Source organism: Daktulosphaira vitifoliae, unplaced genomic scaffold (assembly GCF_025091365.1).
Source record: "Daktulosphaira vitifoliae isolate Bord-2020 unplaced genomic scaffold, ASM2509136v1 Scaffold_5, whole genome shotgun sequence".
Taxonomy (NCBI): Eukaryota; Metazoa; Arthropoda; class Insecta; order Hemiptera; family Phylloxeridae; genus Daktulosphaira; species Daktulosphaira vitifoliae.
The window spans coordinates 32,900,342-32,927,215 of record NW_026099576.1 but is presented as its reverse complement, the minus strand read 5'-3'; the positions used below and the strand labels follow the sequence as shown (position 1 = coordinate 32,927,215).

At 24.3% G+C, this 26,874-nt stretch overlaps 2 protein-coding genes across 4 annotated transcripts; one reads left to right on the top strand and one right to left on the bottom strand.

The window, feature by feature from the left end:
• Positions 1-35: 35 nt before the first annotated feature.
• On the top strand, positions 36-13,081 carry LOC126907989 (protein cueball). The gene is made up of 7 exons (XM_050689770.1): positions 36-446; positions 10,801-11,016; positions 11,083-11,275; positions 11,340-11,796; positions 11,852-12,285; positions 12,364-12,670; positions 12,728-13,081. Exons 1-7 carry the CDS (start codon positions 281-283, stop codon positions 12,854-12,856), a joined length of 1,902 nt encoding a protein of 633 aa, XP_050545727.1. The 5' UTR covers positions 36-280; the 3' UTR covers positions 12,857-13,081.
• A 943-nt stretch (positions 13,082-14,024) lies between these two features.
• Positions 14,025-26,731, bottom strand: LOC126908004 (uncharacterized). 3 transcript variants are annotated; one of them, XM_050689800.1, is made up of 9 exons: positions 26,558-26,731; positions 26,393-26,466; positions 25,303-25,389; positions 20,803-20,877; positions 20,416-20,734; positions 17,525-17,649; positions 17,296-17,461; positions 15,813-16,057; positions 14,025-14,201 (listed from the first exon to the last, which is right to left on the bottom strand). In XM_050689800.1, exons 3-9 carry the CDS (start codon positions 25,303-25,305, stop codon positions 14,055-14,057), a joined length of 1,080 nt encoding a protein of 359 aa, XP_050545757.1. In that variant the 5' UTR covers positions 25,306-25,389; positions 26,393-26,466; positions 26,558-26,731; the 3' UTR covers positions 14,025-14,054. The 3 variants fall into 3 exon arrangements, with proteins under 3 accessions (XP_050545757.1, XP_050545758.1, XP_050545759.1); XM_050689801.1 differs by lacking the exon at positions 25,303-25,389 and having other exon boundaries at positions 26,558-26,730; XM_050689802.1 differs by lacking the exons at positions 25,303-25,389; positions 26,393-26,466; positions 26,558-26,731 and adding an exon at positions 25,610-25,738.
• Positions 26,732-26,874: the final 143 nt, after the last annotated feature.

The window sequence follows — 26,874 nt, the reverse complement described above, 5'->3', positions numbered from 1 at the left end:
GCGCACGATGGTTTATAAAAATTTAGTTACCGAGAGGTTGCGACTATCGCTATCAGCTTAGTCGGTGAGCAATACACTATTGCCCTTACTTTCAGAACTACTTTCCGTAACGCCTGAAGTGGCCACAGTCAGTGTATTTTCATCGCTATCACATTAGTTAGGAACGAACACGCTGTTTGTGTCCATCGTCATTATTGACGACACGTACGGTTGCGTGTTCAGGCACGCAGCAATTTCAAATGTATTTCCATCATCGTACAACACAATTTTTTACTTATTTATGAACGTCATTTGTTCATTTTATAGTTTTAATTTTTGCTCGATTTGTATTTATAAATATTGTTTTTGTTATTTAAATAATTTAAACATGTGCCACTGGAGCTATCAAAGTTCTACTATCGTAGGTTTTATATTTCTTGTTGTTGCAGTCTCAGTAAAATCTTGGGGTAAGTAAATATTCTTATTTAACTAATATTATCCGCATATTTAATTAACAGAATATTTTGCATAACTAACATGCCGTCCATGGGCTCAATCAAGCCGGTCACGTACGCCACGCGCTCCGGCGACCTTTTCATATTTCTCAGTCTCGCGACGTTCAACGTCGGACACGCAATGATAGATGGGTACTAATACTGCTAATATTCGGTGTTGTATTTCTACCCGGTTCCGCTACTCGTGGCGCCAGACCGTGGCGTACGTGACCAAAAACACGTACAACTCTGCTGCTGGGTTCTGTTTACTCATACGCCCACTCCCTTGATCATCATTGGGGTATATGCAATATACAACTGAAACCATTATTTTCAGGAATTGAATGTAGGTATATTGATATAACATAAGGTACTAGAACTATTAAAAAACATTTACAGTATCTAATGTTACTATTACTTTTTTTGCGAGTGCAGGGTCACTACAGCCTTCATATTTGATAATTATTTTATTACTCTTTTGTTAGCAAATGGAACTGTGACATAGTAATTAGAAAGTTAAATTAAAAAGTTTTATACGTTTTTTTTTCAATCTGAAATATCTTACTGTAGATAAAACTGGGTTGTAATAAACTAAATTCAGGTTGACTTTATTTTGGCTTCGCATGACAATATTAGTCATATAATTTGGCTCACGTCCTTTAAGGGTGTATTGAAGTAAAGAAGAACTATTTTTAAATCGATTTGCTACTCTCTATCTTGTTATCTTTTGTTTTTATCAACTTGTCTGGTAATGATTGCCAGATTTTTAATAATATAATGAACGATAAGAACTTGAAAAATTATGACCTTATCACAGTAACATTAGATATTAAAATAGTAAAAATTTGATAAAATAATGATATTTATAAATTAACCGAAACTAGTATTTTAGTTTTTATACTTAGCTGAGAACGTATTCTATTATGAGTTATTTAACTCTTTTAAATATCAAGGATTTTCAGTGATGCATAAAAGTATCCCATTTTATTTAATAGAAACCATCATCCTAATATTTATGTAAGAAAGATAGTTAATCATCTTTTATGTATTAATAGTCATTAAAAATAAAATAAGACTCAAGGAGGCTTGAGGAATTAGCCCTATTCAATAAAATTTTAGTTCGTGGTCTTTTATTTCTTTTTTTTTAATAGAACCCTGAGGTCCTATTAATCTCCTATCTTGTCAGTACCTTAGCAATCTTCATGTACACCTTTTTTTTTCAACCGTTAAGTTGGTTAATACCAATTGGATTAGTATATCCTGTTACATTTTTAAGTGCAGTGGTTTCCCGTTGCCTTTTGCACTGGTGTTTTTTTTGCGACTGTAAAAGCACGCGTATGGTAACCCATCCGTTCACATACGGTCGTAAACACGCCTTAACACTAGGGTTAAGTCAACAACTAGTGTTACCACCGCGCAACATTTCTTTATGTACATATATCTTGAAATTGTTTATGATTTACTCCTTTAAGGTTCTATTGTTTTTTCGTTTATATTGGTTCTTTACTATACCATTTTTATTTTAAATATAAAAATAACCTTAGTCTTGAGGAAAATTCCAGGTATGAATAAAAATATTTTTATTATGTCTAAATATCCAGGTTAACTAAAAAAATAATTATCATCCAAATGTTGGAAAGATATTCTTAATATTACGGATTATTTTTAAGATATCAGTCATTAACTGAGCAATTTTTATTCATCTATAACTTTCTTAATATCGATTTTAAGTATGTTTAGTGATATTATAGATCATTAATAATTTTCAACGAGTGTATTGTATGAAATGTATTAATTGATGTATGGAATTATCGAATTGTTACGACGACATGAATATTTCAAAATGATAGTTTTTAATTAATGTTGTAAATAAATAATTAAATGGCTGAGGTAATTGGCATCAAATTTTTTGAATTGTGTATGTAATATACAATAAAATCGATTATTATTTAGAGAAGACGTACATGTTTCAAATTCAGTTTGTTGAAATGTGAAAAACTTATACTACTATATAATTAGGATACATTCTGTTTTTTAATTTCTGTCATTAGAGGTCTACATTCGGTTAACCCGGTACTGATTCTGACACCTACTCGTTGGGTTGGATTGATTTGTATAATTTTCCAAGTATCTTAACATTGTGTTTCAATCCTTGTCTTACAAAAAACATTATTATTAGTATAATTATAGTAATTTTTCTGATGATATAATTTAATTTAACAATAGTCTTTTTGATACTAATTAATGTTATTATCTATTATGGAACAAATTATTTATCTTTATAAATAATTAAATAACTAATAATAAATATTATAATTTGTTTAAATTATAAACAACTTATTTTAGATATATGTGCGAGTGTCTGCAATTAAATTTTCCTAGACCTAATTTTATGAATTTCAGAAAAATAGTCTTCTGTAAAAAAAATAGCTAAGTTAATACTTTTTAAATCCAGACAAATAAAAATAAAATTTTGTTAAACAGCTTTACCTTCAAGAAAATTTCATCAGTCATTCAAAGTTTTAGAAAAATAATTTTGTAATATAATTAAATAGTAAAAAAAAATTTTTGGATACTTTATATTTCAAATTGAATGCTCCTAAGTAACATTTCTAAACGATTTTTAGAAACCATTAAAAGTATTTATGATAGTTAAAATATTTTGCGACATAATTAAACTTTTTAAATTAAAATAATATTAGAAGGGTTGTTATTTGAGCACTAAAGTATTTATTTCATAACATTACGTCAAACAAAACATTTTAAATTTAAATAAATTAAAAGTAGGAGTTATGCTTTTCCTTAGGTGTCAATTGTTACGTCAATTTTTATTTTTACTTTCAAATTATTCAGTATAGAACGTAGCAAACTATATATGATAAAAAATTAAATGTTTAATATTGTCATAAGTGATGAATAATAATTGAAATATATTATTTTATGAACTCCATAATATAAATATTAATATTTCCGTCATATGTGCTAGATATTTTTAACCTTCAAAAATAATTATTTAAAAGTTGTTAAGTAGTTATAAATTAGATAGAATTTTGCCTGGATGCATTTTTTTAATTTTTTAAGCACATATTAAGACTTGTAGTTAAAATTTTATTTTAAATTACTAATGAAGCTTAAAATGTTTCGCTATTTTTACGTTAATATTTATTAAAAAAAAATTTTTTTATGAGACACATGTATTCACTTTTAATTGTTAATAAAAACTCTAAAATTTGAAGTCAATAAAATAGATTTTATGATAAAACTTTAAATATTTACCTGCAGTAAAAAACGTTACATGAATGATACAAATAAAAGCCTAAGATATGTTGTCAATAGTTTCTATTGACTAATATTTTTTTTTTGTTAAAAAAAAACACGTTAGCCTTTAAAAACGAATCATCATTAGTTTATCAAATATATTGTGTAAAAAAGAAGGTTGAATGAAAAAGAGTTAAATTTATTTGTTATGAAAGTTTATATAGTATGGTTTATTTTTGTCCTCTAAAAATAATTCACTCATTTGTTTGGTTCTATAGTAATTATAGTTAGTTTTAATATTAATTTTAGCTTTGATGAGAAGCTGAAATGTTATTGGTTTTCTTAGTGTGTATATTTTTTTTTTATGCGTATTGGATTTCTCAGTTCGTACATGATCTATTTTAATGATAAATACGCTAAAAAAAAATAAATTTTTATATAGTTGAACCTATAATTGGCGATAATTAAAAAAAAAACCATGAATTTTAGACATTAAGCAAATAATTTAAAATTACGCTAGCATAAAAAATGGTATTTCCAGATAATTTTTTCTAAATTTTAAAAATTATACCTTTTTTAAAATACTGATTTTAATAAAATATACTAGAGACAATTTCTTTTTTTGTATACTTTTTGTGATAATTCATTGAAAAACTTTTGTGCAAGAAAATGTTTGAAAAGGATCACCCATGCACGTAAAACAAATTCTATTCAACTCAATTTTTAAAAATGTTTCGGAATCCCTGACAACTTTTAATCTATAAAAAATTATAGCTCTTAAAGGGTACTTTATGATGAAAAAAAAAATAAATACCTCATAATATTTTTCAATAAGTTATTTGACTTTAAAGCCAGGAATTGCAAATTTCGTAATTTACTTTTATTTTGTGAGATATATTTTGCATATGCCGCGGTTCATTGAAAAATTACAAGTAGACAAATTATTTATAAAATTTAACAGATTCTCACCGAAGTGTTTTTATATATGTAATGTCAATCACTGTCATATATAATCAACTCTATTAACATTAGCTACTCGATATCTCTTAAAATAACAATTCCTTTTGGTATTTTTTTTTTTCATATATTTCTCAATTTATTAATTATTAATTATTATTTATTTTTTTAATTTATCCCTTATACTTTATTACGGGATCAACTTTATTTATTTTTTTTAATTTTAACATATATAATTAAATAGCTTATTTAATAGATAGTGATCTAATTAAGCAATTGACTCGTTGATAATAACTTTTGACCCGTTATTTGAGAAGTTATCAACATTTTTAGGTATTGAGTGAGGAAAGAGCGGGGCAGGGTATTGCATAATGATAAAAATAATAAAATCCGCAACTCCCTCACCTACACTCTATATTTTAAAATAATAATTAACTTCCATAATATTCAACTAAATTAGTTAAATGCAAGTTTATTATTCTCAAGTTAATACAAAATGTAAATGGTATAATTTTGTCTTGCATGTTTTGAACATATCATATCCATTAACAATTACAACTGACAATATATTCCCTATTGTAATCACTATTTCTTTGTCTATATAATAACAATTAAAAAAATACACTACTTAATATGAATTTCAAGTGCTTATTCAAAATTATTATTTTTACAAAAAATGAACAAAGTGAAAAAAAGCATAAAATGTAAAATTAAAGAAAAAATGTATGGATGTCGATGATAAGACATTAAAGCGATTATATTAAATAAGATTAAATATCTAAAATATTTAATAAACTATGAGATGTTTTCTTATTTAAAATAATAATGTACATTTTGTTCATAAAAATAAGTAACGAGTATCATTAAGTCACAATAATGTGAATTTTATATTTCTAAAAAAATTTTATATATCTAAATTACTTAAGTAATTTAAAATATAATTTCATTATACAGTTTAATTAAAATTTATTAAAATACTCATTTCCTCAGAAACTATTAAAAATTTTTTAATTTTTGTTATTAGAAAAAATATTAAGCATAAAAAACTGCAATAGTATAAAGTTAAATATCTTTATTTTGTCTAACTTCAGGGGGAAACACGGTAGCATAGTGAGGTCGCAGCACAATTGTGACGTGGCATAGATGGGACAAGTATAGATGATATCTGACGGTGATTAAAATTACTATTATAAAAAACGCTTCGATGCAAATCTGTAGATAGTGTTTAATTCTAAGAAATTGTTGGATTATATTAAAATCCAAATTAATTCCTATCTTCTTCATTATTCCTGATTAATAATTCTTTGATTTAGAAGTATATGAATAAATATTTATTATAACAATTAAATTTAGTATGAAGTTGATATTTATTAATTTATTATTGTAATTTTTCCGGAGACTTAATATAAAATTATTACTTTTATGACTAATGTGCATCAAAATTGAAAGGCAAAAAATTTAAAAAAAATTGCTATTGATCATCGTATTGATCATCAAAATTGGTCTAGTGAGAGCTAAAAAATTTTATGGACAGACATAAAAAAAGCACATTTTAAAATAAAAATTGATTATAATTGAAAAATCCATTGTTAAATTTATATGAAACTCAAAATCATTTTTTATAAATGATACTGTATAAATACAGTAACATTTTACCAAACAATTTGGAACATTTTTGAAGTAAAAACTTACATTATTAAAAATCATCTTTTAGATTAGAAAATTATATTATTCAGAAAATTATGTAATAACTTGAATATTTTTTTTAGAATATATTATAATTTGTATAGAATAAATATTACCAGAACTATAGTATACCTCACTTCTAATTTATAATTGAAATTAAGAGCTTAAAAATACACGCATAAAACAAAACCAAAACGCATTGACATTTTTTAAATTCTACAATATTATAACTTATTATATTATTAACTTATTATTCATCATGGTCAATGTTTTTCATTATCTAAAATATGCTTACAACTTATGTTACAACTAAAGGAAATGCAACTATTGTCACCTTATTTGACAATTTCTTTTATCTTGTGTAGTTAGTATAACCTTTTACCCTCAACAATGTCAATATATGTTTGTGTATGCATTATTTTTAATCGCTATCAAACATTTTATATAATAACAAAGTCCAACTTTAACATGCAACAGTGTATGTGTTGCATGCTTTTTGTTTTATAATCAAAGGGGGTATTTTTTTTCTTTATCTAAGGCGTTAAACTTGTAAATAGGTCTCTAATTATTAGTGATTGGAAATATCGAATAGTAACTATCGAACTATTCGATAGTCATTTAAAAACTATTCGAATAGTAAAAATATTCGATAGTTACACATATATTCGAATAGTTTTTAAAATATTTGATAGTTTATGATAAAAATAAAATATTCGGTGTTATAAACACAATTCGAACACAATTTACAAACGTAAAAATTTAAAACGCGCTGTCCTCTTTATCGGTGTTATGCCTTTGCAAGACATAAGAGCAGGTAATTCTAGACTAAGTACAGTATACAAGGTATTAAGTGTAAAATAAGACTTTAGTATTTACGAAATTTCTGTTGCGCATAGAACAAACCTTTCCGATAAAACTGAAAATATATCATTAGTCATCGAAAAAAAGAACTGCTTTTTAATTTTCGACCCATATTTATAAGTTTTTACCAACGACTCATAAACTAAAAATAAATAAAATGGTACTTTTTACTATTATTAATTGTATAATAATTTATTTTAAGTATTCGCTAATTATCTTCTTATTATATTTAAGTGTACTTAATAAAAATTTTAGATAGAACTAATCGAATATTTTTTAAAACTATTCGATAGTTTATTCGAATATTTTTAAATCTATTCGATAGTCTATGCTAAAAGCACACTATTCGGTTGTATAAAAACAATTCGAATAGTTAATCGATAGTTTTTTAAAACAATCGAATACTATTCGATAGTTTAAAATATTCGAAAATGCCCATCACTACTAATTATCAACCAATATGCTGCTAAGTATGGTTTCAGGAGCTTTATTCTATACCTCCTAACATTTTATAATAAAAGTGCTTATTTGTCATTTTTGTGCGTTGACTACCGAGATATAACTAATAATACTGATATAATGGTGTAAAAGGCTTTCAGCCATGGAAAATCTGTCGAAGTGTTAGAGAAAACTAGTTATGGGAAATATCGAATAGTATCTATCGAACTATTCGATATTTGTCCACTATTCGAACTATTCGATAGTCATTCAAAAACTATTCGATAGTTACACAATATATTCGAATAGTTTTTAAACTATTCGATAGTCTAATCGATAGTTTATGCTAAAAATAAACTATTCGGTTGTATAAAAACAATTCGAATAGTTATTCAATACTATTCGATAGTTTAAAATATTCTAAAATGCCCATCACTAGACAAAACTATTATCATTTAAAGAAGTTCGTACTTATGAATATAATTAGTACAATTAAAAAAATATGAAACACTAATTAATTTAGAAGATATTGTATACAATTTTAAATCTACTTGAGTTGCAAATATCGCCTATTATTTATCATAGTATTTTATTAACTCACATTAAGCAATTTATTAAAAAAAATAAAGTCTTTGTTTTTTAATTTCATTTCCTGTTTTTTTATGTATGTATAATTTTGTATTTAATTCTCTATGATGTTACTGATTTAATTTATTATATGTGTTCAATTTAATGAAGTTTTGTTATTATTTAAATTTTTAATTATTTTATATTTTAAAATTAAACACTGATTTCGCATAAGAAAGTTTTTTAGTTATCATACAGGAAATTTTTTTTAGGGATGTTCAAGGTTAATTTCAATTAAAAAATTAATTACATTAATTAATTACTATCTATGCGGAAAATAATTTTTATACCTACATATTAAATCTCTACTTGCATATATACTGTGGTAATTGGTAGTTTCAAGTAACTTGATCATTTATATTTAAAAGTATAGTTTCCTATTTGTTTAATAACAAGTGTACAATTAATATCTATTTAAATTATGCTATATAATATTTTTAATGAACCTAATAAATGAATAACCACTAATTTTTATCAAAATTATATCTAGGATTTTATTACCTTGTATTAATGTATCAATTACCTTCATATATAAAAATTGAGGCCAATGTCGAGTTTTTAATTAAATAATTAGAAAAACGACAGTCCCTAATATGTTTAGAGAAAGGGAGAAATCATAAGAAAACAATGAATTGTTTTTTATTATTTCCAGTATATAATAATTTTATCTTCTATTATTGCTTAGAAATTTTAGATTATAATTAATATATTCATTATAATTTACTCGAATATCTATTTTTTAATAAATTAAATGAACATTTAAACTGAAAGATTAGGATAAAAATATGTTTTATCTATTTTTGTTGCAATAATAACATTTTTCTATACATAGATATCGAATAAAATGGTGCTTATGAGAAATTATATTTGAGAATTATATCTTTTACAAAAGAAAGAAGAGGAAGGAAGAGGTAGAGAATACCAAAAAAGATATGAAGAGATGTTATTGAATGCGATATGAGGATCTGATATGAGCCTAAATGATGTTGAAGATCGTGTTAAGTTGAAGTTTAGGATAAGGGTGGCCGACCCCATGTAGTTGGAATTAAGATAAAGAAAAAAAGAAGAAATTTTTTAGAAAAGAAATGCGTTAAAAATTAGGATTTTCAAAAATATTTTTAATTTTTGTATTTAAATTAAAAAATAATCGTTGTTATAACAAATTTCCTCTTTAATTAAATTATAAAACGCTGTGTTACACTGACCTAATTTATAAACATTCCTGAGTTACTACAAAACATTAAAAAATAAGCTTATACATGTTTTCTTTATAAGCCCCCTCTCCTTCTTTTCTGACATTTTTTTGCTAGCACTTTCTTAATTATGGTGAACAAATATATTTATTTGATTACTATAAATAAGAAGTGATAATAATATATTATTTATATAGAAATTAAAAAAATATTATATTATATTATGTTATAGATGAACCAAATGGGAAACCAAATAAGTGTTATAATACCAAGTTTTAAATATTATAAATTGATTCATTATTAATTTATTTATGTACATCTTCCATAAATATAGTTTTATTTTACATTTTTGTTCAGTAATTAACTTGATGAGACAAAATTTATGGCTACAATTCTTTAAATATGAGCTTAAAGAAATACATTTTTTAATTAAATACAATTTTGAAAAAAACCTTAAAGCTTAAAATATGAGGGCGATGAAAGAAAGAAATTTCCCGAATTAGTTTCATTTTTTTTCCTGTGACCTTTCAATTTTTTTTGAAGTGAAACTTCTTTACAGAGGTACAAAAAAAAAATATATTATCGAGCATCATAATTGGCTGTAAAGTATATTTTATATTATAATTTAGCACTGTATTTTCGAAAATTAAAGTAATTTAATTTCAAATAATTTTGATTGCACATAAAAAAATTTTAAAGAACCAATGCAATTTTCACGCGATATCTTCATAAAGAAAGAAATTTTATTTCATCCCCACGTACTCGTAACACACACTGTTTTTTTTTTTTTTGTATTAACTGCAGATATTAAAAAATGTCGAATAAAATATAAAATACAACAGATGATATTCTGAATATAATTAAATGTCTTAAAATTAGACATTTATTGAAAAACTATAGTCTTTTTCAAGCTATATATAGTTTGTTAAATTATGGATTAACTAATATATAAAAAAACTGGAATACAATGAAAGTTAATTTTTCCTATAATATCAGTATCCACCAAATTTTGGTTATCTAAACTGTAAATCCCAACTAAAATCAGTATGCCCTCACATGTGTTAGTACTGTTGAGTAACAAAGTGTACTGTAAAGCATTTTACGATAAATAGGATGTGCTGCAATATATGATTGATTTTAAAAAATACTGAAGTCTTCATCTTACCCTACTACAGTTCGACGAAAAAGAAACAGAAAATCTAACTCGCATAGGTTGTCAATATTTACTAATGTTTCATTTGGTAGACTTATCTTATATCTAATTTAGTATAGAATTTTATCTTATAAAATATTTATAATATTTTCAGACTTAAGTGTTGTCACTCAGGCTCAGATACAGTTCCTTATTAATAATGAAGTAGAAAGTACTGCAGCTGATCAACTTAAAGATATGATATCAGCTGCATATGATCCAGTTACAAAAGATATATATGTTAGTGATTCCAATCATAAAAGTGGAAGTATATTTAGAATTAAATGGACTAGTAAAGAAAAATATAGTATTATTCAAACTGTTGTTACCAGTATGTGATATTGTTTTAAGATTGTTAATTAACTTAATAATTAATTGTCTTTTTTTTTCTTTTTAGAACAATCATCCCCTGTTCAAGGATTAGCTTTTGATTACCAAACGTCTACTTTGTACTGGACAACTGGTAATGGTTTAAGCATTAATCATGTCAATATACCAAAAAATGATACTCAGTTACCTATCAATGGGACTATACTTTTTAAGTTTAAAGATGAAATTCCACAGGGTATAGCAATAGATTCTTGTAGAGGGTAATTATTTTTTAATAGTACAAAATAAAATTATAATAAAAATGTAAAATAATTGGATTTTTAGATATTTATATTGGACCAACTGCAATCATTTAAATGCAACTATTGAACGATCACGTTTAGATGGAACAGATCGTAAAGTTATTATCAGTGATCATTTATTTCAGCCTTTAAGTATTGCAATTGATGTAGAAAAAAATCTTTTATATTGGAGTGATGAACGTGAAGGTATATACTATAGTATAGAAAGCAGTGATGAAAATGGTAGATCCAGAAAAGTTTTAATCCACGGTACTCATCATCAACCATTTGCTGTTGTTTTGGATGCTCATAATATATATTGGAGTGATTGGATTAACAATGCTGTGTGGAGTTTGCCTAAAGATTCCTTTCAAGAAGGTATAGAACCAAAGCAAATAAAAAAATATGAATCTATAAATACACCAATGGGACTTATAACTCCAATTGAAAACTTGAACTTCGTGAATAACACATACTGCTCAAAATACAAAGAAAATCAAGTAAACATTTGTAGTTTATAGTTTGTGTGTTTAATTATATCAGTTATTATTATAGGTTACTGAGACTTCAAATAAAACTGTGGAACCAATACCAAAAATAAATGAGAAACCAAAACATGTTTGTAAAAATAATGGGAAATTACTTGATAATGGCACATGCATATGTATTAATGGTTTTGAAGGTAAATACTGTGAGTTGTACATCTGTGATGGTTATTGTGTGTCTGGATTATGTTCAATATCTCATTATGGTAAACCTGAATGTGCCTGTCCTTCTACAAGTTTTGGTGATAAATGTGAAAAGCACAAGTGTCCTAGTGAGTGTATAAATGGTGGTAATTGTATATTAGACACATTAGGTAATCCCAAATGTGAATGTCAACTTGGTTTTACTGGAAATACATGTCAATATAAATCTGATTGGCTTATTGAAATCTGCTCTGTTTATTGTCAAAACACACCCAAATCTTCTGCATTGAATATTTGCAGGTATTAGTCAATAAAAAATGTACTATATTATATAAAGTATAAAATCTGTACTTCATTGATTTTTTTAACTACTTTTAGTTGCAAAGAATATACTAGGAATTATAACTATGCAGACTTAGCAATAATTAATTCAGATATGTCATCATGTAAACTTAGCAAGACTTTGACTGCAGTGATAGCAATTCTTGTAGTATTTGCTGTCAGTTTGGGTACTTTATCTTTAGTTTTAGTAAGAAGAGTACGGTTCTTAGGGCGCCGGCCTCGAATAAAGAAGCGTATTGTTGTGAATAAAAGCATAACTCCCTTAACTAGCAGACCAGTTCAGCAAAACCAACAATGTGAAATCACCATTGAGAATTGTTGCAATATGAACATCTGTGAAACTGTAAGAAAATAATTATAATAATCTATTAAAGCTAAAAAAAATTTTTTTTTTGTTTAGCCTTGTTTTGAACCTGATTTTCGAGTACCCAAGCATGGTTTACTATCAAATAAGCCTAAAAAAGAAGATAAAGTTAATTTACTAAGTCATACTGATTTGTCTAGTGAAGATGAAAGGCCATCGTACTAATTTTATAGTTATTACTTAATTTATTTTTACCAACTTAAGGGGCTGTACTCATTATAGTTGGACTGAATTGTGATATTTTTAATGTTCCAGGCTATTTTTACCTTTTATTTATTAAGTCTTATATGCACTATTAGATTAAACTATTGTTTTATATTAAAACTAGTTTGAGTCTTTTTAATATTCCATTCCTTTGTGTTAATAATAAGATTTTTTATTAATGTTGAATGGGTTATCTAATTGTTGTTATAAATTTGATATACTATTTATCCTGTCATTTGCAAATTAGCTAATAAAAAAAGGTAAAAAAATATTTAATTTTTCCAGGTTTACTACAGCCCCGAAAATTGATTAATTATAGTAATTGTTTTTGTATTAATCTGTTTGAAATGTAAGACTGGAATTTTATATCTTAAGTAGTTTTTGTTTTATTGTTAGAACTTAGTTAAATTAGCGGATTTCCTTTTATATAGATATATATATTTGTATTTATTTTTTGTAAATAAAATACTCGTCTTGTCAAAAAAAAAAGCACATGGCTGTTGATTTTCATATAAGTCCTATTTTAAAAATCGTAAAATAATTTTGTTATAAATATATCAAGATACCTCAAAAAAGTTTGTATAATGTACTTGATAATTTGTATGAAAAAAATTTAAATAAAAAATGTTACATTTTTTTACAGATAATGTTATTACTCTTGTTACCTATCATTGAGCTTCATGTGGATTTATATTGTTCACATATTAAAAACATAGTAAAATTAATACCTTCTTAGCTTCGCATCGAAGCTAAAAGATACAAATACGTTGCTATGATGGTCCATAGCCGATCTTCTTAACTAAAAAAGTTTTAGCTTCGATAAGAAACTGAGAAGGTATCAATTTTACTATGATGTGTTTTTTTTTTATTTTATTTTTTTTTTGTTAGTGAATGCTCAATCTCAGCTCTCGCTGGACCAATTTTGATGAACAATAATGTCATTTGTCAAGCAAAAAGTTGAAAATTTTGAATGGTTTAAAATTTAGTTTTATTAAATTTTTCCATTTTAGGAACTATACTATATTTATATACAAAAATAAAAATTCATTATCATGATATAAATAATAGTTGTAATTTATAAATCTACTTTAAAGAACAATAATAATAAATCAAAATAATACTAACTTAATTAAGTCTAGTAGTGTTTTATTTTAAAATATTACTCCCAAAATACAGAATTGTATGTACTATGTGTTTGTAGAATACGTATTTGTTTGTACAATTTCATTGCAGGTCCAAGCTTCAAGCCCATGTTATTAGTTACATCTGACCTTTGAATTAATAATAGAGCTCTTCCATCAATTTCCTAGATTTATAGATTTAAAAAAATTAATTAATTAAAACAAAAAATAATTTGTAGTCAATTCTCAAGAATAATATTTGCTTAAGATATTCTTAAACGTGTTATTGAAATAGCTTAAATACAGTTTATTTATATGAATTTAATTTTCTTATTTATAAGAAATATAAAATTTTAATATGATTAATGAATAATTGTAATGAGAATAAATTAAAAAATAACCAAAAGTCAACCATTACTATGCTATTATACTCTGTACAACTTGGCAAGATCTTAAGGTATTTGTAGTAGTCAGGAAATAAATTTAACTGTAAATTTTATAGAGGATTATTTAAATCTGAGTCTAAAGTTGTAAAATGAGACTTAAATTAAAATAATGCTATCACTCTAACTCTAATTTCCAAGAGCCACAAAAGTAGTAGATTTTACAAATTTTACTTTATGGTATAGAGAAAAAGCTACAGGTATAAATTTAATAAAAATTAAAAAATAGAAATTTGATTTATATTCATTAGGGAACAATATAACAAAATGTTAAGAAAGTTTAAAATCACCTCTTCTCCACTAAAAAAGTTAGAATATTAACTTTTGGACAGAAGTTTCTTTCTGATATATTTTATAAATGTATGTCAAATTTTAAGTCATTCAAATACTCAGGTTTATAAAGTTTTTCAATTTATTTGTATAGTCTAGGGAAAAAAAAGCTCAAAGTCAAATTTATAAAAACTCAAATGAAAATATCTTATAATAATCATTAAGATATGGTACAAAAAGATTTTGAAAAAATTTAAAATTGTCTCCTAATTTATTTTTAGTTTTAGTTATTAATGAAATGAACATAATGCCCATGTCTATTGATTCGTTTTACACACCTAAGTGTTATTACATTATACCTATCATTGTATAAAGGGTGTATTATCAAGTCACCCCCCTTTGGATAACCAAAGAGTCCTGTCTTTCTGGTAAAATTAAGTATCTCTTTGAGTCTTAGGTTTTTGATATCCTCTTTTTCAGGAAAAGGTTTACTCAAGTAGTTTGATCTTAGTGTGGATAAGGCTTTACATTTGCACATTTTGTGAAATGAGTCTTCCTCTTCTACTACACACTTCCTACACAATGGTGATTCCAAGACCCCCACTGCATAAAGATGTTTAAACAAGTGACAATGTCCTGTCAGTAGATCAGTCAAAGTGCTTATTTGAAATTGTCTCCTAACTTCCCCAAAAATACTAGTATGTTAATTTTTGATCAGAAGATTCTATTTAGCTACATTTCATCTATGTATAAAGAATTTTATTATATTCTACTATATATCCATGTCCCTAGAGCTCATTTTATTCAAATAAGCTAGGAGAAAAAGCGAAAAGTAAAGTTTTATGAAAGCTTGTGTGAAAATATCATATTTAAATCACTAGGGAATGGTAAAATGAAATATTTAAATTGCAAAATAGTTCAATACTGTCTCCATATTCTGATACAATGATAGTTGATACTTGGACAAAGATACAATTATTTGTGATTAAATCACACATAAATACATTTGAATGTGGTTGGTAATATTTAATCAAATTAAAAACAATATCTAATCAATATGAATCCAAATAAACAAAATCTTACATTATCAATAATTTTAGATGCTATTTCTTGTGACACACATTGTACTAAGTATTTGTATACTTTGTGTTTATTCCATTCAGTTACATCTGGTATAGTAAGTCCTTTACATAAATTTGCTGTAGGCATGCTAGTAGTTTGTGTTGTTAATAAAGCAGAACCAGAGTGAGGAATAATTTTTTTTGAATAATAACTATCTTCTGATGCATTAGATGATGAATTATAGGAGATTTGTGACTCATCTAAATCTACAGGAAAAATCAAAATATGTTAAGTATCAAAACTTAAAAGCTATTTTGAAGACCAAGGAAAGTTCAAATACATAAATAATTATTAAATATATTTATATGAACAAACACTTCTGAACACATATTTCCAACCAGCATGGTACTAAAGCTTTTTAACTAAGTTTTTGAACTAAAAAGTATAACTCATTTATCATGAACCCACTTAATTATATATAAAATAAATATAATATTGAAAAGAAAAACTTTTATTTTTTATTTTATGTTATATATTTTGTGATCAATAGTTATTAATTCCTTTTAAAAATTATCCCAAATAATTTATAAAATGTCAAATTTATTTATTTTTAATGACAATATACATTTTAAAATAATTTACATAACAACAATAAGAAATGATCTAATTAAGAAAATAACTAGTCAGTAACAACTTTTGGACCTGTAGTTTGAAAATCATAATAACTTTTAGATATAGACTGGGAAAGAGGTGTGGGTATGAATAATATCTAATGTTATTAGATATTTTTCAACCCAACTTTTCTTTCTGTCCAGGTATAAAAATATTACTAACTTCCAAACTAATCAAAAATAATCATTTTTATTTTTAATATAAGAAATTATTTTCAAGTTTAAAGTATTTTACAAATAATTATAAGTAAATACATTTTTGGAATAACTGTAAAGTGAATTAAATTCTAAAAAAATGTTATTGTATATAATAAATTTTAAGTAAAAATATTATCATTGAATGAAATAATTTTAAAATGGTTTAGCATACATAATAATTGTAGTAATATATGTGAAATGTCTGTGTTAAAATAGATTGATAATTGTAATATATGTTTGGCAGACTTAATTCTAATTCAAGACAATTTTTTTAATATTAAAACATTAACAAAGAGATACAACTATCCTTTATAACATAAATAATTTAACTTAACACAATGAATATACACTGTTATAAGAAAAATTGTACTTTGTACAACTTCTGTACAGAAGTTGAGTCTTATAATAATCATTGGATGGTATAAAAAGATACCATCCAAGATTTTGAAAAAGTTTTAAATTGTCTCATAACTTCCCCAAAAATACTAGATTGTCAATCCTTGATCAGAAGATTCTATTTAGCTACATTTCATCTATGTATAAAGAATTTCAATATATTCTACTATATACACATGTTATTCAAAAATATTTGAATATCATAAAAATATTTTGTATATTCAAAAATGAATAAATACCATCTTCATCATCATCTTCTTCTGGAACACGTTGTGTAGCTAAAGTCATACAAGGGATGCATACATACATGTCATCTTTCAATGTATGAAGTGGTTTTGATTCATATGACTCATAACACTCCACGTGTAAACCAACTTTGCACGTAAAACAACGAAGCCAAGTTTTCTAAAGAAAAAAGAATTCTCATATTTTTAAAACATGATAGGTTTTTTTTATTATAAAACTTACTAATTGAGATCCATTTCTTAAACATTTACTACAGTTATGATCTCTACATTGTTTACATAACCAAGGAGAAGCTTCAAGTTTAAATTTCCACATTGGTTCATTAACAATTAAGCAATCTTTATGAACTAAGGTAAATAATGTATAAAATTGAATATAAACAGAAAAGAAACAAAGAATAATTTTTTAAATACTCTTTACTTTTAGACTATAATTCCAAAGCAAATTTTTATTATTTATTTCTATTATAAAAAAAATTGATTTTTTTTTAACTCATAGTAACCATAATTACTATTTCTAAAAATAAGTTGAATGGTTGAAAATAAAATTTAGACAAGTACTCTATATACATGTCAAGTATTCTACATTTAATAATACAAATGGGTTAGTTGCTTGAAAAACAGATTTTAACAATAGTTGCTGATAATAATTATTAATAATTTGTTTGAGCTATACCTATGAGCGCTACATTAAGTACTGAGATAACTATAGATACCGTGAACTGGACTGAAAAGAAAAGGTTTTGGCGGATGAGTTAAATAAATTTTAAAATTTATTTGATCCAAAAATCTCTAGAACAATATATGATTAAATAATTTTTTTTTTATCCATTGAACTTTATTAAAAGTTAGTTATAAAGTACAAGTACTTATTGAGTTACGAGCATTTTAATACATACAGTATATATTTATATTGTACTGTATTTATAATATACATTATAAATACAGACTAGTATAAGTTGTACCTACCTACACTACATGCCCATTCAGGTATTAAAATATTTGAATTTTCTTGTTATTTTACGGTATTAAACATTGAAATACGTGTTAGACAAGGATAGAAGAAAACTTCTTAAATTATTATCATAACATTCTAATATTTAAACTATTTAAAAAAAAAAAAACAAATTTAACTGGATCATAAGTTATTTAAATTTTTTAGTGAATGCTGGACTACTTGTATATTAGGGTAGTCACAAAAAACTTTTTTTTTTAAATTTACTTCAAGGAAAACCTAATTCTCTTTTAAATGATTAGAAAAATAAGATATGCAAAATTTGAGACTGAAATGTCATAGTTAATACATGTCCCAGTCTCTAAAGTTGAACTAAATAGTATTTTTTCATAAAGAAAGCCAATCTTATCTCCATAATATTTTTGATACGGTTGTTTAACCTATAAATAAAAAATGTTGGAATAATTTTTATAAAATTTAAATGATCAAAGCGATTGTTAATTCTATTAATAGTAAAAAATATTTAAAAATTTCAGAAAAAAAATATTTTTTTTTTTTTAATAGTTTTTTTAGCAAATTCTACATTTTGCCACACAAAAAATTAAAAACATTAATAAACAGAAAACAATTATTTCACTTGAATACTTATAAAAATTTAATACTACACCGTAATCTAGTAAAATTTAAAATAAAAAACATTGTTTCATATAATAAATGCATAATTTGAAAAATGATTGATTTAAACAATTATACTAGTTAAGAAATATTTAATAAAATTATTAAAATTTTTATAAATAATGTTGTTGAAAATAATTGTTCAAAATTAAAGAACTTTTGAATGTTTGAAAATTGTCTATTTATCTTTGAGTTAAGTTGGTATTACATAAAGAAAAATAATAATAATAATACACAAAATGTATTTACACCATTGTCGTCTTCAGTATCAAAATGTGTATATGTATGCATAATTAAATTTTTTTTAATTTATTATTACCATGCTAAACAATAATTTAACAAAAAAAAGAATTTTCCAACATTTTGTGATTTTGAATATTTTTTACTATTAATAGAATAAATGATTGTTTTTGATCAATTAAGTATTATAAAAACTACATTTTTAAATTCCCACATTTTTTATTTATGGAATAAATGTATCTATATGTTGGTATCAAAAATGTTATTGAGAAAAGTTCAGCTTTTTTTTTATGAAAAAAAGCTATTTTACTCAATTTTGACATTTTAGTCTCAAATTTTGCACATCTTATTTTTATAACCATTTAAAAAATAGTAGGGGTTTCTAGGGGTTTTCTCCCAGAAAAAAAAAAAAAAAGGTATATATATATAAGCAATTAGTTTAGGATAAAGCACTTATTATCTTAGAAAATGTTTAATTTACATAAAGGAAAATATTATTTAATTTAAAAACTATAATATTATGTACTTAAATAGATATCTATTCATTCCTTTAGGGATAAAAATTTAGACTTTAATTTTTTTTTTTTTAATGAAACTCTTATTTTTAGTTTGTTGATATGATAGAAATTAATAATACTCATAAATTTTTATTCCGATCAACCATTTGCGTTTTAAAATTATTTAAAGATTTGGACTTAAAATACAAATTCATCATTAATTTGATGTTCATTATACAGGATTATATAAAAATGATCTGTTACAATAGATTACAAATTTTTTTTAATGTAGTGATAATGAAAATTTTTCTAAACCAATCTTTCAAAAATTTATAATAGTAAAGTTGAGTTGAATACAATAGTATGTGCCTATTAATAGCCAAAAATTATTAAAGATTAATTATGTTAATAGATAATATTTAGTTGTACCTCTTACAAATGATGACTATTGAATACTAAACGGCAAATTATTGATAGATTAATTGGTCAAAAATCGCTTAACTTGTACAAGCAATAATAAAAGAATTATTCATTGGATAGGAACCAAATTTTTTTCTATCATATAAAGAGAAAAATAAGGCGTCAATTAATAATAATTATTAAAAGTTTTTATCACTAAAAGAATAAAAAAAATTGTTTGATTGCAAAATACTGTAGTTTTTTAAATTAAACAACATTTTCCTAAATGTTAGGCAAATTTATAAACATAAATTCCTAAACAAATATTTACTTATGTAAACATTTTACTTTTAACTAAACAAATTGAACAACTAATCAAACTAATTCCATCACATATTTTCAAGCATGAAGAACAATTTGTAAATTCTTCACGTAAAATTTTAGGAATTTCTGGAATTGTAGTAGAACTTGACTCTGAGTTTAATGTTAAAACATTTGACAAATTTTTTAATGAATAATTCAATGATTCATTTGTAGTGTTAATATTATTCAATTTTGTATCATTATCTTTATTGGTACAATAAAATGATTTCTCAGATTTTATGCAAGTTTTATTTCTTCTTTTTGGAATGTAGTTATCAGAAGGATCAAACACTTTTTTTGCCCTCTAAAAAATTAAAACACAAATATTATTATAAAAAAATGAATCTACAGACAAAAATAATAAGATATTACTGTATTTCTTTGTGGTCTTGATATAGCTGCACCACTAGTTATTAATATTTTTCTAGGCATATTGGTTTTAAATATCTAAAAATAATTTAAATATATTTTAATAAGTTTTAGAATCATGATTTTTATTATACTCAGGCAGAATATATTCCTGGAATACCCTATGAATAGTTTTTTTTAAACATTATCTAACCTAAAAAAATTATTAATGAATCTAAATCATGCAATTTATAGTCTTAAATACTCCAGGATTTTTAGAGATGTACATTTTAAATATAAATATTTTAATATAAAAGTTAATTTTTCAAGTATAAATATTTGGTGTGTTTTGTAATTTATAATATAATTAAGAATACTTTGCAAAAAAAAAAAAGAATTCTACAATACAAAATGTAAAAATTAAACATTTTTTTGCATCAAGTTTGATTTAAATGAGCTGAATAAAGTACTTAATTCAATAAATAAAATATAAAATAATTTTTAGATGAGAGAAAGTAGACTTAGATGGTTTGGTCAAATTATGAGGAGAAGAATTGGAAGCTGTAAGAACAGTTATAGAAATGAATATTAAAGAAAGAAGAGGTAGAGGAAGACCAAAAAAGGTATGGAGGGATGTTATTGAATGTGATATATGGACGGATAATGTAAGCGTAGATGATGTGGGTGATTGTGTTCAGTGGAAGTTTAGGATAAGGATGGCTGACCCCAAGTAGTTGGGATTGAGGTGAAGAAGAAAAAGAAGAAGAAGAAGTGTGTTTTTATGGTGAAAACTAACATCAAAGTTAATAAAAAAAATAAGACTTTTGTAAAAATAAACTTTTTTATTTTTTTAATTTTATAATGCTATAATTTTTTGAAAAATATATGAATCAATACAATATTTTTATGATAAATACTATTTATATACCTCTTTCATTTGACATACTTACATTCATATATTATGAATTAAGGTGAGAAAAAATAATAATACAAAATAATTTTTAGATTTGATATATATTTCAAAAAATTTTCTAAGTTATTCGAAAAATATTCTACCTAAGTATGGTTATAACCAAGGCTTAGAACTTAAGGCAAATACATATTTGTAAATAAATCATATATTGAAATTATGGTTTGATAAAAATTCCATTATTTCAGACAAAAATTTATTTTGCATATTTTTTTTTCCAAAATTACATATTTTTGCATTTTATAATTTACTTAGCCAATAGAATTTTAATAAGAATAGTTTTTTCACTTAATTTTTGTATAATATATTATTTAAATTATTAATTTAGAAAATATGTTTTATATTCTATTACATATGAAATAGGCCATGACCAATATCAACATCTAAAATTAGTCAACACATTATATTTATTATTGTTTGACTTTACTCCATTAAAATAACTTGGTTTTATAGAGACCACAGGGCCACAATATTTTCTGTAATGTCATTTCCTACAAGTTTAATCTTATGTTAATTAAAAATGTTGTACCCTTTTATTTGATTACAACACTACTTTCCGACTTCCTGTGAAACATCTGTGAAGTCTAATCAAAATTATGTAATCAGTTTCTTGCTAACCATTGTATGCTCAGGTCATATAAAAATTATCTATTCTTTCTACTTAACTTTTAAAATACGATATCTCAAGATAAGCAATGGAAATCTTCCTGCCTAAAATCTCTCATTTTGAATTTAGTGAAAATGTTTTTTTTATCAATAACAAAATTTTACTTTGCAAACTTTGTTAAGTAAAATTTGACTATAAAAAATAATTAAGTATTAAACAGAAATTTATTATAGAAAACATTGTCAAGCTATAGAACATGAAAAAAATCAAATTACAAAAAGCTACCAACAGTTGTTTGGATTTATGCTGACATATAATATCAACAAGTCCCTTAAAAAAACATCTAAATATAGATGTTCGTAATTTTTTAAAATTGTATAAATAAAAAGATATAGCCACCGAATTGACGACTGCAATGAAGAAATTATTAAAAAAAAAAAATTAGGTCATCGGTAGATGAAACTATAGATGTTGAGGAACTCTATATTACAAATGCTATTACAGGTACTTTAGAAGAGAATAATTCAGGAGAAATACTTTTACTTAATTCTGAATAACAAGAAAAAATTAACCATAGTTCTATTAGCAATTTTTTTTTTCACGCCGTTTAAGCTGAATATTATATGGTCTTGACGAAATCCAACATGTTGATTTATTATAATTTCTTTTGAATGATGTACCACATATAATAAAATTAGGAAAATCCCTTTTTTTTATTAAAAAATGGTACATGTAACTATGCTTCTCATGGACTGCATAAAGTTTCTGAAGAAATATGTCATCAATTTAGTTTTTAAAAGCACCAATGCATATTCACCTATTTATGACTCAAGAATCATACATTTTTTTACCACCAGAGCCTATTATCACTCATTAGGGTACATTGATAAATGCTGACATCTACAACTGAGAATATGAGGAAATAATTTGGGAAATTGTTAATGTAAGAAACAAAAAAAGCACTAAGCACTAAAATTGCTCAAATAAAATTAGCCAAAAACGTATCCAAAGTAATCTGATATATATCAAACCAAATTTTAATATTTTTTTTTAATTTTAATTTTTAAATTACAACAGTGATATATGATTTAGTTGAAATCTTAAGCATTTTGGAAGATGTTCCAGCTCAATTAAAAATATAATGAAATAAAAGAACAATAATGGAAAAAAGAAAACCCAGTACAGAGGGATCGCGGCACAGTGGGGACGTGGCATAGTTGGGTTCAGTATAGATTTAATCTGGCAGTGATTAAATAAGAAAATCATAAGAAACTCTTTGATGCAAATTTTAAGAAATTGGTGGATAATTACAAAAGCAACATCAACTATTTCCTTAGATTAGTAATTCTTAGATTCAAAAATATTAGATAAAATTATATATTATATAATTGCTATATTGAATTGTTTTCAAATTATTATTGATATTGATTTTTAATATGTTACAAGTAATAATTTTTAACCTTCTTTATTTTGTTCGATATGATAAAAGTATCATATCAAATCTAATTTTAAACATTAAATACTTTAAAAATATTAGAAATGAATGATTTTAATTATTTGTATGGAAAAAGCTGGTTAAGGTACTTTTTATTTGAATAAGGAATTTTTTTCTATTTTTAAGGGTAATATCTTCAACTAAATACAAATTTTAATAATTTGATGTATTGTTGAAAAATGTAGTTAAAGTGAGGGTTAGAAAAATAAATCGTAGCCACAAAAAAAAAAAAACACATAGTAAAATAATATTAACATAAATAAGAAATTTCTTCTAACGAGGGGAGACTATAGTGATGGGATCCTTGATATTTATTGAATCTAAATGAGATAAAAATCAAATGATTTGAACATTTTATTCTAACTCAAAAAAAATGCAAAATATTATTCACCACAGGCGGATTTGGACCTCGTACTCTAAGCGTGAAAGACACAAGTGTTACCGATTCGGCAATTGTTTGTTGCTTTTGTCGCATGATAAAATTAACAATTTAAGCTGATTCAAATTTTAAAGTTACTTTTTCGACTTTAAATAAGCAAAAAAATTTAAATAAGTTTAACTTCTTTTGTTTTATGAACTTTATTGTATGTCATTAAATTATATAATATTCATGAAAGTCAGTGTATTCCCCTTGCAAGATATTTTAAAATAAAATGAAATACAAAACCCAGAACTTTAACACAAAAATAGCATATTTTTGAAAACGGTAGCCATTTTCACCAAGAAGAAAATCTATATTTCGATTTTTTTTTTCGTATTAAAGTATATAATATAAGCTTTAATTTAAGATTAAATAAAAGTGGTAATATTTCAGGAACATTTTCAAAAATTAAATTGAAAAACTTGTGAGCAAAAATTGCTTTTTTAAATTCCCTCCTGTGAACAGGTTAAGTGTTAGTTTTTAAAAAAATGATATTAAATGCAAGGAAAATATCTAAGGTTTCAAAAAAAAAAAAAAATTATGTTGATTTGTTATTTTTTGAAAAATTTATGTCAATTTTAGGTATTCAAATATTTCATATTAAACAGTGATTTTTACATAAAAATTACATTTTTTGTTAAATTCAACGGCCATTTTCTAAGAATGAATAAATATTTTAGAAGATAAGTCGTCGGGACAATTTTTTTTTTAATTTTATAGTACATAACATAAGCTTTTATTTGGTATATGTTTAAAGGACGCAGTATTTCCGAAACATTTTTAAAAGTTAAGTTTAAAAAGTTCTAATTTTTATACAATGTTTCAAGTGTTGAACACCCTTTATATAAGAGGAAGTTGTCCAATTTTCCCCTTAAAATAAATACAAAAAAAGTATGTCAAATGAAAAATGTACTTATAATGTAATTACAAAAAAAAATAATGTGTGCTGATACATACATTTTTCAAAAAGTTATAGCATTTTAAAGTTGAAAATTTAAAATCGATAATCGAAAATTTTAACAGAAAAATACCATTTTTTTAACTACAGCAGCCGTTTGATGCAGAAGATTGGTAGATATAAGCTTTCATTTGGTATATGTTTAAAGGACGCAGTATTTCTGGAACATTTTCAAAAGTTAAGTTGAAAAAGTTAGTTTTTGTAAAAAAGTTGCTATTTTAAATACCTCCCTGTGAGCAGGTTAAGTGTTAGATTTTTAAAAAAATGATATCAAATGAAAGGGAAATATCTAAGGTTTTAATATAAAAATAAATTATGTTGATTTTTGAAAAAGTTATCGAAATTTTAAGAAAAAACAGTGAAAAAACGACAATATTTACCGATTTTAAAAATTGTAATTTTTTTGGAGATTTCCCCTATTTGCGAAAAACGAGGAAAACTTTTTTAATTCTTAAGGGTAATGTCTTCAACTAGATACGATTTGTGATCTTTTGACGTATTGTTGAAAGAAATCTGTCCAGTGAGAGCTGAGAAAAAGTAGTGACAGACACAAAAAAAAAAAAACACATTATGGTAAAATGAAAACCTTCTCAGCTTCGCATTGAAGCTAAAATATACATAAAAAATTTGAAATAACGTTTGTTCAAAATTATGGTTAACTATGTTGAAAAAAATATCAAAAATTATTTGTGGAACTTGTACAGATAGAGATTGATAACTTGAAAACCTTACTAACAATGATCTGTTTTTATAAATTTGAACCCATTGCATTGGTAAACATGGAGATCCTTCTTGCTTAAAAAAATCTTTTGAATCAGAACCGAAAATCATTTAAAGATGAAGATATTAGGAAACATCTTTTACCTCAATGTAATTCAACTAAATAAGTAAATTTAATTTATTTTGATTTTTGTTAAAATTCAAGATAATTATTTTCAGCATGAGTAGTTAAAAAACAGAGGTAAAGAAAATGAATTTACTTAAGTTTGAGTAAATTAAATGAATCAATCTTGTTTTTATTAAAAAGAAGAATTTTTTTGTATACTTCATTATTTTTAAGCACTTATCTTGCTATTTTTGGTTAATTTTAAACAAATGGTTCTGAGCCTTGATTGGGTTGGGATTTATCAAAAATAATACATGACAAAATTTCATATACTTACATTTGAATTATGGAGACTTTAAAATACATGTACTCATGACTGCATCCAAAACTTTTTATCAATATAGTATGAATCTAATTTAATAAAAAATTACATAAATTATTAAGTAAAAAACCACAGAGTAAATTCTTATATAAAAAAATTATAACTTTATAATTTACATACCTATTTAGAATACATTTAATATACATGTTATGAATATTATACGTAATTACACACAAAGTTTAAAAAGTATAATATTAAAAAAAAATAGAATTGTTAGAATACAGTTTTAAAATCAGATTAGATAATAGATAATTTCCTTATAAAGATTGTTGTACTTCTTTTAATATGATCAAAAATAATTGTATTTAAAATAAAAATAAAACTAACAAACCAAACAAACTGATCTGAACTGAACAGGCTGATCAGATTATCTAAGTAAAAAATCCGGCTCTCAGTCTTGAATACTTTAATAGTGATTTCGGCGGGCAAGACAGTGT

Coding starts and splice junctions, on each gene's coding strand:
- LOC126907989 (XM_050689770.1), top strand. CDS start 281: ATGAACGTCATTTGTTCATTTTATAGTTTTAATTTTTGCTCGATTTGT. Junction 447..10,800: donor AGTCTCAGTAAAATCTTGGG/GTAAGTAAATAT, acceptor TAATATTTTCAG/ACTTAAGTGTTGTCACTCAG. Junction 11,276..11,339: donor GCAATAGATTCTTGTAGAGG/GTAATTATTTTT, acceptor TTGGATTTTTAG/ATATTTATATTGGACCAACT.
- LOC126908004 (XM_050689800.1), bottom strand. Junction 20,735..20,802: donor CAAGACCACAAAGAAATACA/GTAATATCTTAT, acceptor TTAATTTTTTAG/AGGGCAAAAAAAGTGTTTGA. Junction 14,202..15,812: donor CATCTAAAATTATTGATAAT/GTAAGATTTTGT, acceptor CTATAAATCTAG/GAAATTGATGGAAGAGCTCT.